General features: G+C 37.5%; 2 protein-coding genes across 2 annotated transcripts in view; one reads left to right on the forward strand and one right to left on the reverse strand.

The window, feature by feature from the left end:
* Positions 1-5,384: 5,384 nt before the first annotated feature.
* LOC104410055 (cytochrome P450 2J2-like) lies at positions 5,385-14,797 on the forward strand. The gene is made up of 9 exons (XM_010020113.1): positions 5,385-5,555; positions 6,649-6,811; positions 7,322-7,471; positions 8,832-8,992; positions 10,505-10,678; positions 10,914-11,055; positions 11,706-11,893; positions 12,726-12,867; positions 14,619-14,797. The coding sequence occupies exons 1-9, from the start codon at positions 5,385-5,387 to the stop codon at positions 14,795-14,797; spliced, it is 1,470 nt and encodes a 489-aa protein (XP_010018415.1).
* A 1,902-nt stretch (positions 14,798-16,699) lies between these two features.
* CAPN10 (calpain 10) overlaps positions 16,700-22,349 on the reverse strand; it is a 14,357-nt gene continuing 8,707 nt past the window's right edge. The window contains exons 9-12 of the mRNA XM_010020114.1: positions 20,884-21,139; positions 19,037-19,236; positions 18,443-18,488; positions 16,700-16,798 (exon numbers count right to left, since the gene is read on the reverse strand). Coding sequence (XP_010018416.1) covers positions 16,769-16,798; positions 18,443-18,488; positions 19,037-19,236; positions 20,884-21,139 — 532 coding nt within the window. The 3' untranslated portion in view covers positions 16,700-16,768. The remainder of the gene's footprint in view (positions 16,799-18,442; positions 18,489-19,036; positions 19,237-20,883; positions 21,140-22,349) is intronic.

Below are 22,349 nucleotides of genomic sequence, written 5' to 3' on the forward strand. Positions count from 1 at the left end.
CACAGTGAACAGCATTGACCATTACATTTACTGTTCCTGCTTTTCCCACTGAAGGGATAGCTGAGAACATTTTGTACACGCTTGTGACATTAATTATATTGCTGAGTGACAAACTGCAATTTACTGGTAAAGGGCGTGATTAAAAAGTAACTTCAGACATGCAAAAAGCACTGTTAAGAAAAGGTAAAACTACTGGTAGGAACAGAACTTGCAGTAGTAATAGTAGTTATAAAAATACCCAGGTTTCACAGAACCTTAGCATCAATAGATCTCATGTTTAGCAATAACCTGGGGTAGCAAAAAGGTCAGCAGAGACATTGATTGAATAAGCAGCTGAACGGAAAAGAGAACCACCTTCTATTCTTTGCTCATATCCTTTACACCTGAATAATAGTTGAGCATACCTGTAGATTAACCCTGTTATTCAGCAGCAGCACCTGAACAAACTTCCCCTCTTACTGAGAAGGCTACCACAAATTATGTAAGGGGAGCTTTATCCACTGTACTTCCCAGCACAGAGACAGAGGGTTGTGCAGTCTTGGTCAGAACTTTTAATATTTTGGGTCTTGTTTTTCTTTTCCGCAGAGGGACATGGGATGTTGTGTCACTTGTTTTGATAGTTTGCTCTTACCTCAATTCTGCAACCAGGAATAACGTAAAACTGACTAAGAAGTAGTAATAGTAACAGACAGGGATCATGGAGTCTCAGTTCTAAGTTTATACTCTAGGGTTTCACATGTAGCACTTCTGCAAGGAAATGTCTCATGCAGATCATATGATAAAGACCTTTGAGACCAAAGAAAACAAAAGAAATCCATTTTTGTTATCAAGTACTTTCAAAATATAAGGGTGGCCCATTCATCAGCAAAATCACCCCTTGCACAGACTGACCTGCATGCTGAGTTTTGTTTTCTGTAAGTATTCCACTAGGTGACAGGACTCCTCTTGTAGTTGATACTCCTGGTCTTTTTTTCCCTACTCCCATTTTCCTCATTGTTGCAAGTCCAAAATGCCTCTTCTGCTTCCAGAGACAACCATGAGAGAACAAAACACCTAGGACATAATGAATTAATGCTGCTAATGCTTTATAAATTAATGAATTGTTACAATTAATACTTCAATGAAACTTCTTTTTGGTTCTTTTTTTTCCTTTTAAGCAGGGAGAAGGGATGCGAATGTCTTCACGACCCCTGAAACTCACCTGCCTCACACACTTGCAGACCTATCAGGCCATAAGGGTAGGAAGAAAATGCAGGGGACAGTGAAAGACCAGAATAGAAACAGTCATAGCTGCCATTTATGTATTGGCTTTCATTAGTCAAGCTCAAAGCTCTTTTGGAATGAGAATCTCAGGGTTGATTACGCCCAGAGAGATAAAGCAAGTTGCTGAGAGTCACAGGCAAGCTATGAACAGATCTAGGAACAGAATTTGAAGTTCCCAAGTCCCATTCCAACACTCTGTCTTCCAACCTAAACAGCTCATGAATCTTCAGGTCCCAACAACACAGATGACAGAAGGAGGCAATAACATATCTTGCATATTTATAATGCATGTAAGCAAAGTTCTTTTTCCCTGAACTCAACACATAGAATGGGACCTTCCATTGCTCACATTTCCCGGCCTCCTGTTCACTCTAGTTCCGTGCTCTAAGCAGCACACTCCCTTTCTCAGTGCCTGCCTAGACATACTGTGTCCATGTAACTCTCTCCCCACTGAGAAATCAAGTGGGAAGAGAGACACGAACAACCATTTGACAGCTCCTGTTACGAAGCTTTTGAAAGACTGGGGGATGCAGGGAGGGAAGGAAGAGCTAAGTTGAGAAATCCTAATTGGTGTCTCCACTGGAAGGAAAAAAACAAAACAAAACAAAAAAAACACCACCACATTAAAAACAAAAACAAAAACAAAACCAAAAAAACCCTGCTCAGCAATTGTCTGCTCTGTTTAGCTTGACATTGGGCCAGGCAGCACGCACACACTACCATGCCAAGTAATACATGCGCAGCATGGAACCAGTCAGTGTTTTCCAATACACACTGAGCCTGTCTCTACAACAGTAAAACAATGAACCCTGGTATTTATGGCCTAGCAGCTGCAAACAGCCTGGGCAGAAGTGTACCAGGAACCCTTGTCACCTCCAGTACATCACATTCATCATTTGTTTGCTTCACACCTTTCTGAAGATGTTCTTTCCCTGTCCTCTGCAGTTGTTGCATTTGCCTCACTCCTATATCCTGAAATCTTCGTTACAAAAGCAGATTCCATCTGTTCAAAACAACCAACCTTAACATCTGTCATCTTGACTGGTGAGCTCCTGCAATAGCATTTGTGTCAGAGGAGAGCAAGCAAGATTTATGTGAAGAGCTACTGCTCACATATACTGAAAATATAAAGAATATTGAATTATTTTAAAACAGCTTTCTCGCTTTACCCTTCCTTGTAAACTTCAGTCTAAGGTTTTCTGAAATAACTTACCCTCATCCTACTTCAGCATGCCCACAGCTCCCACCTAGGAATAAGAAAACACACTGCCCAGTGTCCAAAAGGCCAGGCTCAGCAAGACCAGACTGATCCTGCAGAAAGGTCTAGGACAGCAGACCACAGGCAGAAGGACAGGGTCACAGTGAAAGCAGCAAGACCACTTACACAGATCCAGGCTGCAACATTGTGAGCAATCACATGAAGAAATGAAGTTCTGGTGCACACAAGCTGCCAAGTCAAGTTATTTAGATAATTTCATCAGGTAACTCATTTTCAAATAGCATCAAATCCTGGAAAATTGAGTGGATAAGTGACTGCTCAACAGCATAAGAGTTATTCTAGAGCTGTCAGAATTGGCTGATAAAACCATAGAAGGTATTTAATTTTAAATTAATTAATCTCAGGTTTTTCCCTATTTAACTTGTCAAGTGTAAGATTCATAGAACCATGCTGCTGAAAATGATGCTACTTAACCCTTTCTCTTTCCATTTCTTGCCCCAAAACCTAAACAAACAGATACAGAAGGCACACAGGCACTCTCCTTGCCCTCTTATGGTTCTGCACTTTATGGAAAGCATCAGCACATGCAGCCCACTAGAGTAGAAGGGCTGCATAGTACTGCACAGGGAAGTCGAGTGGTGGCTGCTCAGAAAAATAAAGCAAGCAAATGCTGTAATGTCACTGCTGCTGCTCTGCAGCCCCCTGAAGCTGCCTTATATTTCGTGTTTGAATCTGAAATTATTAAAAGCCACTAACACATAAAAGACAAATGTTCATCTACACATTTTTCAAGACTGAACAATGCAAAATTGTACTTTGCACATTTTCCTTTACTAAACCACCAAAAAACCCAAATCAAACTCATTAGAAAACTAACTGAAAGGAGCATCAATACCTGTACCACTCAGACGCTTGCTTGAAGTTTAACAGAATTTACAGAAGCTCTTAAGAAGCCTATGCACAGCATTTAATCTTTATATTTCATGATCATAGCATACATTGATTCCAATCAATATCCTTGGTTTTGCTAAAATGTTTTGAGGTGGAAACTGCAGACTGGAAAATTCAAGCAAGCCTGCTCAGAGAAATGATGATAACATTTTAAAACAGGAAACTTATACAGTTGTATGGAATCTCTTAATCTCCTATATATACTTGAAGATAGAACATTAGCTGAGTTCTTGATCAAAGTGTTAAAAATCCAATTTAATATATCAGCTAATAACAACAACAACCACCCCCACAAAACTCTATACAAAGTCAGAATTCATAGAGAACCACGGGGCACCAAATGATCAAGAGTTAAAGAAAGCTGGTTTAGTGTCATAGCGTAAGGGATGTAAACTGCTGTAACTCTTATATTCACCTATAAGATGGTATTTAGGGCCAAATTCTGAAGCACCATACACACTAATATGACTCAACCTGCGAAGTCCCACAAATTTGAAAATCATACATCTTCTTTCCTTTGCCTCCTGAATTCCAAATGAGATAGTTCCTGACAGTTGACTTAGCAGACAGAGGCACCCTAAGTCAACTCCAATTTCACCACTGCAACTTGCTTTGGCACTTCTGAATCAGCAAGATGTCCAATTTGTACATTGAAAGCAAGGAGAAAACAGATTTCGCCAGCCAAACAAGAGTTGGAAAAATGAAAGATGAGGTCTGAAATCCTGTCCCAAATGAGTAAAAAAACAAAACAAAAAAAATTAAAAAAAAAAAAACAAAACCAAAGCAATAACCCGCACAAAAAATAAAAAAAAAACAAAACCAAAAAAACCAACAAACAAACCAAAACAAACAACCAAACTAAACAAGCAAAAAAAAAAAAAAAAAAAAAAAAATCCCAGAAAAACTCTTGGAAGGAAACTAAAGAGATTACCTAAATCCCATCTTGTCCCAAAACACCAGAATTATGCCATTCTGTTTGCTTTCCAATGGTGGAGATTCCCCAAACATTCAAAGCAACCTACTGTAGTCCATAGGTTACACCAAGGTCCACAAATAACAGAAGTAAGTCTCTTAAATTAAAATTTGCTACACATTAGTACAAACATCTCCAGGAAAGCTTGTGGGGTCCACAATTCAATAATAAGTTTCACCTGTTTCTTCAGTTTATTGGTTCTTTTCCACAGATAAAATAGAACCTGTGCATTTTTTCACCTCCAAAATTTGCAACAGGAAATTTTAATCCTTACCATGAAAAATAAAATTAATTCAGAAAACACCATACAATGCACTGAAAAATAATCCCTCAATTGTGTTCCACATAATAGCATAACTTAACCTAGAATATAATAAAAGGGGAAAGTAGATATTCTAATACTTAAATTACACCTTTTTTTAAAAAGGAAAAAAAGACGTTAATTTAGCTTTAACCTGAATAAATTAAATTCTTCTTCACCTCAGAGACCATAGCCTAAAAACCAGGTATTGTGTAGATATTTCTTCTTCTATAAAAGAAACCACATAAGAATTGTAGTATTTCAGAAAGGTACTAAGTCACATATCCTTGGTATTTTAATGTTTAACTACAGGAAACTCTATGAGGGGTTACCATTTTATCCTTTATATCCTTGGATAACTGTTCAGTAATTAGCATTTAGAATTTTTTTTCCTTCTTAGAATTGATACTGTGTCTAAGTGAAAAAAGAGACAGATCATAATGACAGATCATACAAAAGAGTAGGTGTGGCTTTGGCTAACTGCAAAGGCTCACATATTTCAGTTTTCTAAGGACTTCAGCTTGGGGAAACTGTAATTGTCAGAAAGAGAGAGAGGGGGCTAAAGCAGACTCTTTAGAAAAAAAGAGTTTAACTTCAGAAGCAGCAAACTCACCTATAGAACTCCAGACTTTCACAGGAAGTTGTATTAAAAAGTGACAAGATAAAATTTTAATAAGATGTTGGGGATCGCTGAGTTTTTTATAGCTCTAGTAGTGTGTCTCCTGATTTTGCAGTTCCTAAAGCTGCAATGGATGTGCACCCAGCTTCCTCCAGGACCAGTTCCCCTCCCCGTCATTGGAAACTTGTGGCTGCTGGACTTCAAACTTCGTCGAGAAACTCTCACTAAGGTATTTATCACTATGGTCAAAAAATCAGTCTGAATCTATTTTAACTTGACTTGTACTTTATTTTAACTTGACTTGATAGCATAGGAACAGTCTAAACTTGGAATTATTTTTCTTTTTAACCTCAAGCTCGATTATCAGCCAATTTCAAAGAATACAAGGACCCCGCATTATTAAAAATATTTGAGTAATAAACACCATAATTGCTTTACTCCTTGTTATTTTCATTCTCTTTTGGATACAGTAACACCCATGCATAACATTATCACAAGCAGTGTCAATAGCATGAAATTCCATGGACAGTTTCATTCTCTGTCTCTATGTTGATATCTAGCCCTGTAAACCACCTCTAGCAGAAATTCCTTTGCCTGATACCAGTGTCACTGAAACATCTCCAGGTCACATGTGGTCCCATCTCCATTAGAAAACCAAACGTGTACTCTAAACTGACTCTTTTTTTTTTTTTTTTCTTATTTGTACAGCAAAAAGATTCTCTGCAGTAAATGGATTATTACTAAAAAAAAGGCAGGAAAATTTTGTTGCTTTTATGTTCACAGCATGATTCCTTTATAAGCCAATTTAAATTATTTTTCAAAGTAAGGAACTTGCTTTAAACTATTTTAAGGAAAAATGCAAGCATGATCTGAAGAAAGACAATAGAGAAAAAAGTGAAAAAAAAAACCAAACCCAACCTGGAGGCTACAGGAAAAAAAATGCAAAATCATTTCTTTGCTTTCTTCAGAAGTTAGAGGCAAGAAAACCTATAATTTGGTTCATCAACAAAATAAACAGAAAAACTCTGTACTTTTTTGTTCTTTGATTCTGAGCTGGCAGAGAAGACCTCCGTTTCTCTTTCTGTGAAATTTTCAGAGGTTGTCTTCTGAGAGATGTCCTCTGTATTTATTCCACAAAAGTACAATTATCTTCTATTCCCAAAGCACATTACAACAGAACAGTAATTTTTTTTCTGAAACCTGCAATTCAACTCAATGTGGGCAAATGGGTTTAGTTACAATTACAGAAAACTCTTAAAATAAGTACTTAAATGTATGCATTCCCTGTTCTTATTTATTAGTTTACTCTTATTACTCTTCAGTTAACCAACATCTATGGAAATATCTACACATTGTGGATGGGACAGACACCTATGGTTGTACTAAACGGGTACAAAGCAGTAAAAGATGGCATCATCACCCATTCCGAGGAAGTTTCCGGAAGACCTCTCACCCCATTCTACAGGGATATGATGGGTGAGAAAGGTACAAAATGTTCCAAAACACTGAAACACAAACAAGATGTAAAGAACAAAGAGGCTTTCCTATATATGCACATGTTCATGAGTTACTGCTATGCAAGTACATAACAGGGCTTACAAAGCAAAAAAAGTTCCATGCAGAGCTAGCATATTAAGAAAAGGAAAAAACAAATGTTTCTCCTCTTATAAAGCATACTACTGACCTTTTTCTTCCCAATAGATTCAAAGGATTATTTACCTAGAGAAGTTACCTGTCAGTTGTATCACTTCTAAACCAGAACACATCTATAGACAAAGCTGATCTGACCTTACCAAAACTGACTACCACTCATCTTCCAGAGTCACATTTATGAGCAACCTGGTAGTCATAAAAACCTAATGTAGAAACCAAAAGCCAGTATCTGAAATCACGGTATCTTCTTTGTTAGTGAAATATAACCTACATCAAATTTTGCCTCCTGCATGAAAAGATTTCCCTTGCCAGCAATGAAATAAATGTTTCTGTGTTCTTAAGGTATTTTTTTGACAAGTGGGCACACCTGGAAGCAACAGAGACGTTTTGGCATGACCATTATAAGAAGTCTGGCACTTGGCAAGAACAATTTGGAGCATCAAATTCAAACAGAGGCCTGTCACCTCGTGGAAATCTTTGTAAACACAAAAGGTAAATTCACTAGAAAACTAACACTTAGAGCTTTTTCTGAAATATAGTAGATTAGGGGACTAAAAGTTTCATAATACATTTTTACAAGTGATAGATATTTTTCATATTAGTGGAACTTTCACCTGCTTCTTAATTCTTTCAAAAAAAAAAAAAAAAAAGTTTTGTCTGTGCAGCAGGAAACATAACATTATTTTTTGAAATAAGGATAGTGAAAAAAATGTTTATTATCAACACAGTCTTGGGGACAGCTGGTAAAAATTCCTATGTTTAAGGAGTACAGAAAAACCCTATGTTGTTCTCCATAAAATATACAACTTGTGACCTGCTGCAAGTCATTCTAGGACAGCAGGCCTTTAGGATTTGGCAGAGGAAGAACTCCAACACAAGGAAGGTATCATTCAGTTGTCCAACAAAAATTCTTTTTAAGGTTTGACTGAAATAGAAACCAATAGAATTTTAGCATGATGTCAGAAGAAGGCAATTAAATGTAAATATTCTGAACAGCCAAATCCTTTAGCCACATTGTGTTCCACACTGATGTGAAAACACAGAGAAGTTGCCCTAAGGTCTCTCCAACTCTCCTTGCACTAGACACAGCAAAACGGCCCATTTCTATTCTGACAGATCTTTATTCACAGACCTTTAAAATGTACAAGATGAACAAACCATTGACTTGAGTCCCTGCACACACCAAATCTTTACCTTCCACGCAATCCTTCCTCAATTTTAGACTCAGTAATTGTATTTACTCATTCCCAGAAGGACTACAAGCATTAGACTGAAGTCAGAAATGCATAATCCACCATTTTGCACAGTAGCATAATTCAAAGGTTTTGTCTTTTCAGTCAGGGGTGTGGGGGCAGGGAGGGAAATACATGTAGTTGAACTGTTAAGCTGTACTTGAAAACCAGAGTGAGACAAGTCATTCCAACCTGTCTAAGAAATTATAACTTTCAAATTGGTTTTTTGCTTGTTTTTTGTTTGGGATTGGGGGAAGGACGTTTGATTTGTTTTTAATTGCCAAACTTAAAATATCTGCCTCCAGATTTGAAGGCGTATGTTCTAATTAATTGCTTGTGTTTCCGCACAACCCAGACCACAAGTCAAAGAGAAGAGAGACATTGTCTTCTCAAAATTGATAATCGCTCTATTCTACAAGAGCAAAAAGCAGATTGAAAACAAAGATTCCCTGCACTTACAATCCATACAGTTAATTTGTATTAAACTAATTCTATTAAAGTTTACTTGCGTGAAATTTATCTAAAAGTAGTCTGATTTACTGTTATTTTTACCATTAAAAAAAAAAAAAGTCTTTTTTCTCACTGTGCATCAATATTCATGGTACCTCCTACATTCACAGGCAAACCTTTCGACCCCCACACTGTTATTGTCCAGGCCATTGCAAATATAATTTGTGCTGTTGTCTTTGGTCACCGCTTCTCCAATGAGGATGAATCTTTCAGCAAGCTTATCAAAGCTGTTTATTTTGTGATCTACTTTCAAGCTACTATCTGGGGCAGGGTAAGATTTTCATTTTCTTGTTCTTACTCCTTAAAATGCCTTTGTATTTTGCAAGTCAAAGCAAATAAACTAAAAGATGATTCCCAAACATACCCTAGTTCTGTGAGCCACTGTGCAGTAATAAATTAACACATACCTTGTATATGTCATTACTGCCTTATATTCCTTCTTCGCCTCACTAAATCATGTGTCCTTAAATTTAAATTCTAGATCATTGCTGGTTTTCACAGATTTCCAAAATATATAATGTATTTTAAATAAGTAATCATTTGCAGAGTAGTATGTACGTAAGATTCTTAAACCTTAATATAAAGCAACTCTTAAAATTTTTCACTTAGTCTGAAGAATACAGAAGTGCAGTCAAAAAGAACTAAGCCTTTACAGTCCTATTCTTTTCAGAAGATATCTTGCTTCTCATGTAATTCATATTACCACCAAGATTTGAGCTTCCTATAAGATAAAGGTGACTATTTTATCACATGAAGAAGAATATTTTTAAGTTCTTGAAAGCCTAGCTATTGCTTATGTTGTGCAGACTTTGGCACACTGGCATTCCATAACACTACCAGGATCTCCAATTCTTCTATATGGAGATGTCTTAGGAAAAATAAAATAATATATCAGAGTAAAAATCAAGGTTGATAAAATCTGCTTGTGAGCCAGATTCACTTCAATTACTCTGATTCACTCACTTTCAGAAGCTCTTGTTGCATTATCAGATACGCATCCAAAAAGTAAAATATAATCATTCTCCTGCTTTCCTGTGACCTGATATCCACTATTACAGAATGTTGACATTCTGGTTAGCTGATGGGGATGAAGAAGTCTGCACTGGCCAATAGATCTCTCATCACAGGCCATAAATAAAACAAAGGCTCTGCCAGTAGCCCTAGGGACTGAAGTCCATTCACAAAGCATAACTATACAAAGAAACAAAAAAAATATTTTTCCCCTCAACAAATACACATGCTAGTTTCTCCTGGAGGAAAGTCTTCTAAGACTGAGAGGTCAAGTCAGCTTCTATACCTTTTCAATCTTCAATTTATGTATTAAAGAAAGAAATTCTGGTTATTGAATATTTACAACTTGATCATAACAATTTTGACTGCTGCATATTACTAATAGCTCATTAATAAATATCAGACAAGTTTTCCAAGTTCACTTAGAGGGCAATGTAGAGGTTTCATAATTCCTCTTACAAATGTAGAATAATTTATAACATAAAGGACATCTGCATGTCAGATAATCCAACTTCGTGCTCCAAGCAGGCCTAATTAGATCAGATTGTTTCTAGGGACTTCTCTGGCCAACTCACAAGTCTCCAAGGATGGAGATTTCACACAGACTCTGGGAAACCTGTTCCCAACATTTAATATCTTTCTGACTTGTGTCTATTGCCTCTTATCCTAATTAGGAGCGCATGTATGGCAGTGACTTCACAGACTTATCAGGAAATCAGAATTAGTCAGTTTAGAAGAGCTCTTGTTTCTTCCTTTTTGTTTACAATCACAGATGTATGATGCTTTCCCATGGCTTATGCACCACCTCCCAGGACCTCATCAGAAAGTGTTTGCATACAATGACTTCATGCACCATTTAGTTATGAAGGAGGTCCAAGCTCACAAGACACAGAAAGCAGGTGTTCCACAGGATCTCATTGACTTCTACCTAGCTCAAATAATAAAAGTAAGTATGTGTTTATTGCACTGCCCCCTCCTTGGCCTCAATGCCTACTACACATACTTGCTGTTCAAGTAACTGCTACAGAATTTTTATATGCATGCTTTATTTGTTTAGCAATAAACTTTTTTTGCTTTTTCAGTGGGCTGCTCATTGTTTTCATCAAATAACGACGATTTCTATGTGACTGATAAAATGTCTGAAATTATCCACTTTATAATCTTATGAATATACTCTACAGACTAAAGACGACCCTACTTCTACGTTTAATACAGATAATATGGTGCAGACTGTGGTTGATCTTTTGCTGGGAGGGACAGAAACAACAAGTACCACCCTTCTCTGGGCACTGCTCTATATGATACAATACCCAGAAATACAAGGTGAGCAAAAGCATTACCAGAAAACACTGCATTCACCATTACATTTTGATGATGTTCATTATGATTTAAGTACTAGCTCAGTCACAAGCAGTACAACAAAATCACCCTTAACAATGAATATGAATGGTGGTACATCAAGAATCAAAATCTAGAAAACAAAACAAATGTGCTTTTTCTATTAGTTCACTAAGAAGCAACACTATCACAAATTAGTAGCATTGGTAGCAGCCACTGCTTTATCACATTAGAAGGGAATGGCAAAGACAGAATAACAAGCTAAAGACATTTCATAGTCTCTTCCTAACATTCAAAGTGGAAAAGCTTTTAAAAAGATAGCAGCTCTGATGTGTATTTATAAACATAACAGAAAATAGACCTCTAATTTAAAATTTTAATCCTTTTTTTTTTTGGAACATATCACTGTATTATTGTCATCGCAAAGTAGGATGTGTCTTAAACGAGAAATCATCCTGTGCTTTGGGGATATGCACTTTCTTGATCAACTAAAACCAACAGAGCAACCAAACCATGTGCCAATGTGTTTCATAGCAATGTAATTTTTTTTTTCTCTCAGTCCTAGACATACTCATACAGAAATATGCTGGAAAAGATGGCAGGGAGGAAGTTAAAATATTTTCATTTCTCTGCAGGAAAGGTTCAGAGAGAGATAGAGACTGTTCTGGAACCCTCCCATCTCATCAGTTATGAAGACCGCAAGAAACTGCCCTATACAAATGCTGTCATTCATGAGGCTTTGCGGTACAGCAATGTTACTTCCGTTGGGGTCGCTCGACAGTGTGTGAGGAACACAACTTTGCTGGGTTTTCACATTAAGAAGGTACAAAGTGTACCTCCGTGTTTCTTAAAGCTTTAGGCTATTCATATTTACTATTTATATGACATTATCTTCTGTAAATCCTAACTTTGCATAGAGACCAGTGGTAGCATGTCACAGACACAAAACAAAGCTGAGTGCTTTGAACCAAGGCTATGTCTACATTAGCAGATGCAAAAAGGAAACTTGGGAAAAGGCTAACAGCACAAGTAGCAAACATAGGGAGAACTGAAGTCTTTCTTCTCAGTAGTCAAATATGGATGATGTCTGGGTATCAAAGCTGAACATGCGTTTTAAGGAATGATGAAGAAATGAGGATTAATGAACGTCAAGCCAGCTAACTTTCACACATAAGGGAGCAGCTTCGAGCAACCTACTGTCATCCCTGACAAAACAAAAACACATACACAAAAGCCTCACATGCTTAAGATGGCAGCAAGACATCTGACAGTCACATCACCATGATATAAATGTCCCAAATATATTAAGCACAAAATTCATGTGATGGAATTGAAAGATCCTTCCAAAAAGAAACATGTTATGATTTGTCGGCAAAGTACATAAAATGATCCAGGCTCTCTCTAGCTTAGACCTGAAGACGCTTTTAGCAGTCCCAACAGAAAATAACTTAAACAAAGGCAAACAGCTAATACATTATGACAGACAGAAAGATACAGGTGTTTGTCATGCCTGGATGTGCACAGGAAAAGAATGAGCTGCATCCAAACACTGGGATGCAGGCACAGGATGGCACATTATCTATTAGAGAGAAGTCAAAAAAGGAAAAAGTAAATCAATTGTACATGGAAAATATAATCTCTGCTTCTTCTTGCAGGGCACACTTGTACTGCCAAACCTGCACTCCGTTGTGTATGACCCTGAGCACTGGGCGACCCCTTGGAAGTTCAACCCAAACCATTTCCTTGATTTGGATGGCAATTTTGTGAACAAAGAGGCATTCTTACCTTTCTCAGCAGGTAATGTCCTAATGTTTGAGTATTCCTGTTCGCTGTGTTGTGCGGCAAGACTAACACACTATTTCTAAATTCTAACATTTTAAAAACATACTTCTATAAAAACATATTTGACACAAAGATTTAAAGTCAGTAGTTGTACTGTAAGAGGCACAAATGTTATTTGCATTTTATTTTTTTCATACATTCAAACAGAGGATGAGTACAGCTAAAAGACACCATGTTTTTTCCTTGGTATGTATGGTTCCTACCATAAAGGTATCTGAGCTCCTTAATCCTTATGCATTAAGTTCTCAAATCATGTAATTAATTTATTCTCACCTTACAAACAGGAAACCCAAAGACAAAATTAATTTGACTTGTCAAAGTAGACAGAGAAAATGTGTGATAAAACAGAAAACCAAACCTCAGTCTCCCAAATCCAACAGTAATAGTCTCGTACCACGTTCTCTTGTAACTCCAGAAAACTAGCTAAATCCAGTCTTCTCAGAAGAATATTAGACAACTAAAAAAAAAAAATCTAACTTTAAAAAAGCATAGTATGATGTACAACTTACCTTATTTACAATGCAAAATGTAGCAATTCAAAGACATGGGGCAATAGGAAGAGTGAAAAGCAGTATAAAATATAACTCAGAGAACTTCCCTAGGCTACCAGTTTCTCCAATAAACAGATTATCAAGAAAAGCAGCACAAAGCAGGGAGCTGGCATTATTTACTGGAAAATATAAAAATTTAACAATAAAACCACTGGGAAACAGTTGAGATTTTTTTATGTTACTGTGACAGATTATACTATTATACATTTGTTGTAGATAAAAAGCAAATAGTATACTAAGTAATGTAAGAAGGAGTAAGATTAAACATCGTAAATCCAGATTCTAAAACCAGTTGCCCAAATTGCCTGCAAATCCCAAAATCATACTTGCAAAACAGGTACTTACCTCATTTACTCACCAAATGTCCACTAGTTTACATGAATCAAGACAACTGACATAGGCTACCATTTCAACCCAGCATAGGAAGTTTTCTTTTTTTAACTTGTTTTGGTTATTTTCTGTTGATCTAGTCTGAGTGTTTATCTATCCTGAATATGACTATTTTATTTTTTAGTCTGGAATATATATATACACACACACACACACTGAAATACACTGTGAAAACGATATGCCAAAATGAGTCACTGAGTCTGTACATCACTGCACACACCTGTTTCTTTCCCTTAGCTTACATATCTGCCCCGGACAGTGTTAGAGATACTGGGCTACAAGGACCCAATGTAGCCACCTTAATTTCTGTTGAAGAAACCCTGATTACACCCCTCTCAGCTTCATAATTGCACCCAGCAATTCTTCAGTCCTCCCTCCTCAACAACCAAAGACAAGACACTGAAATGCATGAAGCCTTTTAAAACCTGGCTTAACTGAGCAGTAATTCATGGTTCTCACAGAACAAGAAGCAAAAATGGAAATGGAGAACCTCATATATGCTCGGGGGGGGGGAGGAAGGGGGGGGCAGAAGACAGTAGAAGGGGCAAAAAATACTCAAACCAAAAGACTGACATAATTAGAGATGCACCATTTCTCAGTTAAATACATGTTTCACTACACCTCCAAAAGCAGTTGCTGTCCTTACAGAAGGAAATGGGAAATAACTATCATACATTAACAGAATTCATGGAACTCAGTAGAATTTTAAGGTTTTTTTCAGAACTTAACTGTATACAACTAACTCTGTTTCCCTTTCCTCTGCAGGGCACCGTGTATGTTTGGGGGAACAGATGGCACGAGTCGAATTGTTCATCTTCTTTACCAACCTTCTTCGGGCATTCACATTCCAGCTCCCTGCGGGAGTAAAGGAAATCAATTTGGAGTACATTTTAGGTGCAATACTGCAGCCACATCCATACAAACTCTGTGCTATTCCACGCTAATCTGCAACATGCTACAATGCAGAGGAACTTCAACCAGTCAGTTATTGCAGATACTTTAAAAAAACACATATCACTATCTCAATTGTATTCAAATGTAGGTGGCTCAGCATAGCAAATTACTATAGAATAGTTTTATTTAGGACTGATATGTAGCTGAACTTCTTGAAATTAAAATAAGTGTACTTGCCAAAGCTCATATAAACATAGGCATATCCATATACACAATAACATGTTACCACGCAAATGGATTTTCACACTCATGGTAGCAATGAATTAGAGGTAGGCTTTGAGAGTTTCCTGCATATGTGCTCAGTCAGGTATCACACTGCTAAAATGGCATAACTGTTCTGATGCTGCAACAATATCTGAATTAAAAAAAAAAATTCTTCATTATGCTGTTACTCCTCTGTGTTCACGTAAGGTCTTTCCTTACATCCTTTTGCAGAGTTACCTCACACATTTAGTGTTGACTCCTTTTCCTTTCACACTCCCATAAAGGAGTTTATACCATGTATTATGGTATAAACTTCACATGTGCATAAATGACTGCACAATGAGACCTCTTCTAATCGTAACCCATTTAGAAAACCTTACACTTCTTTTTCTTTACTTCCTCAGCATCTGATTCCTATTTTGTCACAGCTCTCAGATCCAGGTTCTTTCATGAGCCTTGCCTTCCTCCAGTAATTTCCCTATCTGAAGGGAAAGAAACATCCTTTCAAGAAATCAAGAAAATAACCAAAGGTGCCAACATTTGTTAAAGCAGGCACAATAGAGATTTATTACAGTGTTTTCCTTTGTTGTCTCATCATTCCACAATAGATGTGGAAAGTTCTTACCACTTAAAATTCAGCTGTAAACATCCTAGATGCTTTCAATCTTCAATGTTCAAGAGGAACAAGCATAAATGATGGTAGGACGCAGTTAAAAGCAGAATTAGAACTCTACATATTTCTCAGACATAAAATTAATGGAGACTTGATTCTCCTCTCAAATATTTCCAATTATTCCCTTCCATTTGGTGAAAACCCCAGGGCTCCAACATACTGTAAAGTTTGTTACTGAAGAACAAATGCAGACTTGACATCATTGACAGTTTTTGCCTTTTAATAAAAGACATTTTAAAACTTTAAATGTTACTTCATTTTTATTGAAGAAAATATAACATTTAAAAAAATCCTCCTTGAATAAGAAATACTTTCAACCATAAATTAAGAAAAATCTCTTAAACATTGTATTTCTCACAGGGGGCAGCAGGGAGGGGAAGATCTTGCATAATACACATTTTTACAGATTTACAAAAGCAGTCTGATGTGACAGTCCATAAACAAAAGTTTTCAAGTCTTATCTTTTTCCTTTGTGGTGCTCATTAAAGGAAAACTCACCAATGAAATCTTCTTTTTCAACCCACCATTTGCATGGTTCGATATAGGACCCACGATAAAGTGCTCAGCAGCGTGACTGGCAGTGTAGGTTACAAGCTTGGACTTTCTCTACTCCAGTGTATTTTGATGGTTCTTGAGGTATGTCCTGCCTGAAAAAGACTCCAGTTTCTTTCCTCTGTGTTCACCCCTTTGGTCTCTTGAAGTTACTCTGTAAGTTCCTTTTTTTTTTTTCCCTCCCAAAAAATATTTCATTATGCACATATGTTTCCTGGTTTTCTTCCAAAACTTGTGGCTTGGATTAAAACATGCACATATTCTTCACCTGTGTTTTTGAAAAACTGAGGTACATTATGATTTTCTCTACAATGCTGGTTCTAAAAAACATGGAGGAACAAATATTCAGAGTGTACATGATTAAGGAGGTATTTCTACAAAGAAGTTGCCTTAGGCCTGACAGTTGGTACCAGTGAAAACAGCTGGGATAAGAGTCTCTTCTTGCTATTCCATTGAAAACTGAAAACAGCAAGAGGTGAGGAATTCCTGTGCCTTCTGATGTTTCTCAAAATAACAGTGTAAGAATTCCAGATTACCTTTTCATCAAAGTTGTAAATGTAACCTGTAAGAAAATGAACAATGCGGGGTGGGGGAAACAAAACTATTTCATGAGTTAGTCTTTTTTGTCAAGGAATAGAAGACATTAATAAAGAATTAAAGTAGATCAGAGAAAATAAAGATTTAGAAGTTAAAGACACAATGCAAGCTTTTCCTGTGAAATGTGTTAGAAAACTAAAACTCATAATTCCTATCTTCTTTAGAAAAGCCAACGCTGCTGAAGATTAGATTCAGACATTAATTTCTGCCACTGACAAGAAACCTGTAACTGCCATTTCCAAATTCCTCAAGTTTTCAAGTTCTGAAGACTCTAAACGGTTTGTTCCCTTGATGTCAGGGAGAACTCTTTGTCCAAGTCCAATTGTTTCATGGACTAATGTAAGAAATGTATCTTTGAATATATTCCTTCTGTAATAACAGAGTTGTAACGTTTTGTTTGCGAAACAGCAGCAAGAAAGGATTTCATTACATACTTCAGCTTCTAAATATTAAAATTACAAGCAGCATGAGAGAAGTACATACAGGTCTTTGCTTATTTTTGTGAAGCACCCAAAATCCGTACTGTTAGTCGGGGTTTAAGGACAAAATGTAATCATTGGTTAACATGACCTAGATTAAGAAAATTAGTAAACCAGTTTGAATCTTGCATCAAGAGGTTTGTCCTAAGAGTTTTCCTTTTCAAAGGGAAAGGGCCAAGTATCTAGATAGTCTTGTCCTCACGTAATAAGCAGAGTATTCTCAAGGGCTTGCTTTGATCCACCAACCAAATCAAATATCTAAACAATAATAAAATTCTCCTCTCCACCCACTAGAAACACCGGAAGTATAAAGTACTCAGCATTCACATCCAACCCTTCAATACTACATGTATATCTAATCCAGCAAAATGCAATACCAAAATATTAAATAGGTGGCATTAACTTGATCCAAACAGCTTGCACACAAAGAAGGATTGTAATCAGAGGATACTGTATGGGCTGGCTCTAAAGAACCAAATAAAAACCAAAACTCTAGTGTGGTGAAAGCCAATCTCTGGATTGCCCGTTTGCTTTTCTTCTCTTTTTGCTGTGTTTTCTTAAGTCTTTATAACATTATAACATCATTAGAATTTCTAGATCACAATACATAGAATCCCAAATTAACATTGAAGCAAATCAGATGGAGGAAGGATACAATATATAATTAAGGCTAGCAGCTCTGTGGTGACATGAAGAATGAATACATCAAAACATATCCAAATGCATAAAGAGTGCTTATACTCTTGAAAGCAAAAGTCAAGTACGGCTACTCTACCACTACTCAGCACTAATAGTCTAATTACTCATGGAGGTTACAGCAGAGGTAGGTACTGGGGAATGACTTCAGGGATAAATAATGACTTTATAAAATAGTTATACAGAAGCTTCCACATATCTGAATGGTGTGAAAAGACAAACTTTGTTAGCTGCTAACAAATGCTACTTTTCTGGCTGAAAAACAAAACCCCAAATATTAACTGCTTTACTGATTATCTGTTTACAGCAAGTAAATAAGAATATTCAAAGTCCAGTCCACTAGTACTTGACTCTCAATATTACTTAATACATAAGCTGCAAGGATGCCTCAGCAACACCTTTAGAACAAGCGAAATTAAAAATGTATCACTTACCTCTTGCAATACTTGTCCAAGTGTCTCCCGGCTGTGAATGCGTTTCCTGTTGGAAACCAAAACCACACTTATTTCTGCACAAAGCATCAGGGGATCTTCTAAACGTCAATCTTTACCCCACTTTGCTCCACATCCTTTCCCTCATGGAATCTTACTGCAGCCTTATGGAATCTACAACCTCTGATTCAGATCTGTTGTTATTCGCATTGGGAGGAACTACTTGGAATAAGGCCTGCTACTCCTTGCATTTTCTCTAAAACAACCCTGTTTATTAAAAAGCTTAGTAAAATTTCAGCATAAATCCTAACATCCAGATATAGCTGGTAATTAGTTGCTTTAGTGCCATTGTCTCCAGCAGTAGACATCTGTTAGTCAGCAACTGATGCAAGAAGATTAACAAATGCTTCTTTTTTTAGTCATTCTTCCAATGATCAAAGTGGTAAACAGTGCTTGAAACACAACAGCAATAAAGACTTAAAAAAATACATATATTTTCTATCAAAGAACATGTTACTACAGTTACTGTTTCCAAATATCCTGTAATACACACATTAAAAATACTAGAACTGCAAATAGAAGGCAACAGATTTTTACCTGTCTATTTTGGTTGCTATGACCACTGTAAAATTGCCTTCTGTATCAGGCAAGTAGGTAGAAGGTATAATTACATAGCTTCCTGCAGTAAGTCTGCAAAGCTGGCTTACTTCCTGTGAATAGCAATGAGGTACACAGCTAACCAGTGGCTCCAAGTGTAGAAAAGAGGAAGTATGTGGTTTCCAGCTGCTGTTCGGTACCTGCAAAAAAGAATGACAACATGCCTATCTTGCCATCTATTTCAGGCCTCACACTGTTAAATTCCTAGTATGCCATAGTATTGTACGTTCCTTATCTACTCCACTCCCAATACTCACTCTTCTGTAAGAGCTACAGAAGAGAGGGATGTGAAGGCAGTCAGGTAACCCGAATGACAATATTGAGTACATATGATCATTCCTAGTATGTTTGTACACAATTTATACAGCCCACTACCCATATAGCTCAAAAGGTTTTTCTGCTGTCTAACCTCACTCTCCCTTGCTGCAGCCTAATGCACTTGGTTTTCACCTCATGGATATGGTGAGCAGACTGTCCCTCCTCTTTCTAGTGGCCTTTCCTGTCCTAAAAATTCATAGTAAACTTCTCCTCAGTCTCCTACAGGCATGGAAAACGGCAGTCTTTCTTGACGTACTGTATATTTAAAGCTATACAATCATTCCCAATGCTCAACTCCAGATTCTCCACTTATGCAACACCTTTTTTTGAGAACATTTTCAAAAAACAAAGCTAGCTTTCCCTGGAATATAGCTACCTAACGAGAAGCTTCCCATCCTACATTTATGCAGTTGATTACCGGCACATACACGTAGGACCTGTATTGGTCCACGTCAAATCATAGCTTATTTTCATTCAGATCATCCATTCAACATACCACAGTCCTTCTGAATTCTAATCTTGTCTACAGATCCCACAGCAATTTGCCAACAGACAAATAAATAGTCATTAGAGATGAAGAAAGTAAGTCTTCATGATGAATTACCAGAAAGTCTGCTCCTCAATCACTAAGACACAGAAGTCTTTGCAAATCCTCAAAAGAGTTCATAATTTCTAAAACTAATTTAGGACATTGGAAGGATTCAGTGGAGCCAATTATCTGGTTACTACACTATATAACTACGTAGTTACTCCATATTCTTCATGGGCAATACTTCACAAGATCAGCCTGCGCTTCTCAAAGTGGCAGGTCCCTTGCAAAGTGCAAAGGACAGTGAACTGCCTGACAGGCTGTCCTGGGTTCAGCTACAGCAGGCATTTTTTCTCCTTCTTAGTAGCTGGGGCCGTGCTGTGTTTTTGACTTTCAGTCTGGGAACAATGCTGATAACACCGATGTTTTTAGTTGTTGCTCAGTAATGTCTACTCTGACCAAGGACTTTCTCAGTCTCATGCTCTGCCAGAGAGGAGGGGAAGCCAGGAGGAAGCAGAGGCAGGACACCTGACCCAAACTGGCCAAAGGGGTATTCCATACCACAGCACGTCATGCCCAGTATATAAACTGGGGGGAGTTACCCGGAAGGCCCAGATCGCTGCTCGGGTCGGGCTGGGTATCGGTCGGCGGGTGGTGAGCGGTTGTGTCCTCTTCCCTTGTTATTTCCCTTATCATTATTATTGGTAGCAGTAGTGGTTTGTATTATACCTTAGTTACTGGAGTGCTGTTATCTCAACCCGTGGGAGTTACATTCCTCCGATTCTCCTCCCCATCCCTCCGAGAGCGGGGGGAGGAAGGAAGAGGGGAGGGGAGTGAGCGAGCGGTTGCGTGGTTCCAAGTTGCCAGCTGGGCTTAAACCACGACACAGGCTTACCTCCACACTTGGCAAACGAGCAATCAAACTGACCAGAATTCTTACCTGGAAAATATGGAAACCTATTGGACGACACTTGCTATCTTGGCAGTGCTGACGGAGGGTAACTTTCACACTGCTTTTTCCTGGTCCTGCAGGAATTGAGAGCGGAAAGCAGGGATTGGTATGGAAGGAGGGGAAGTTCCTGCTACCTCCGGCACTTTGCCCATTTTTCCAGCATCCATGCAGCTGCACTGTCTCCCATTCACCTGCTGGAAGCTCTTCACAGAGGCTACCATCTGTGGGTGGTGGCTTTAGCTCACTATCAAACGCAAGAGAGAAAAGAAACTAAGATGTATAAAACCTGCATGGTTTCACAAAATCTAGAGCTTCAGTTCACAAAAATTAACTACTATTACATAAACTTACAGGGATACAATTCCTCCAAACTCTAAGCAGCGAGAAAAAGAGAACTGCACAAATCAAAATTCTTAGATAATTCACAGAACTCCACAGAACAACATAGCGAATACAAACCATGCGCTAAAACAAGGTAAGGTTTTTGCACATTCTTGAAGTAATGTAGCTTACATACTTTAACTCAATACCCCGTGCTATTTTGTCCTATTTGAAAGTGACACAATTGACAGCGACTTCTGCAGTACATATGAGCAGCTCAGTAAGTACAGAGATTACACTGCATTCTTTTTTATACTATCTTTAATCAAAAGGAAACTACCATTCTACCTGACTTGATAGCTGCATTGTTAACTGTATTTCAATCTAGCCCAGCACTGCTTTGCTGCTTCACACAGCCGCATGAACAAATTAGTATCATTACCAGTTGTGCAACATTTGAAACCATGTTTCAGCATAATTTGAAACATTATCTGTTCTTGTTTCTAATTTTCAAGTTGAGAACACATAACAGAAGTTACAATAGTCTGTCCATTCTAGACGCACATCCCAGAAGTGTTACACTAAACAGCAATACTAGGAATTTTATCCCATCGCTGAAAGCGAAGTACATTCTACAGATTTCATATGTCCAGAAACTAAAAATATTGCCAGTAAGTAGTACACAACTTGCACCCATACAAGGTGCCTCAGTTTTGCAGGCCTTTATTTGGTCTAGAACTTGATGCCTCCTTGCTTCCAAATTCAAGAGTAAATGATTAATGCATGTTAGGGCTTTGCAGTGTAATTTGCCATCTTCTTTCCAAGGAGATGCGAGCCGATAGTCTGCTAACAGAATATTAAAAAATCTGAACAGTTTTTAAACATGTTGCCAATAGTACATTTTGCCTCTGCATGTAGCTTACCAGGCAAACTGTCAGACAACCTTGGATTTTTTCAAATTTATTGGAAGAAGGTACAACTTTGCTGACTCCACACAATTAATCATTGTGTCTTCTTAAGTATTTATTTCAAGGCTATGGTCATCAACACATAATTACTTACAAATAATTTACTTTGAAGTATTGAGAGCTATGTAGTCTGCTACCATTAAAAAAAAAAAAAAAAAAAAAAAA

This window comes from Nestor notabilis, unplaced genomic scaffold, assembly GCF_000696875.1.
Source record: "Nestor notabilis isolate BGI_N333 unplaced genomic scaffold, ASM69687v1 scaffold21438, whole genome shotgun sequence".
Classification (NCBI taxonomy): domain Eukaryota; kingdom Metazoa; phylum Chordata; class Aves; order Psittaciformes; family Psittacidae; genus Nestor; species Nestor notabilis.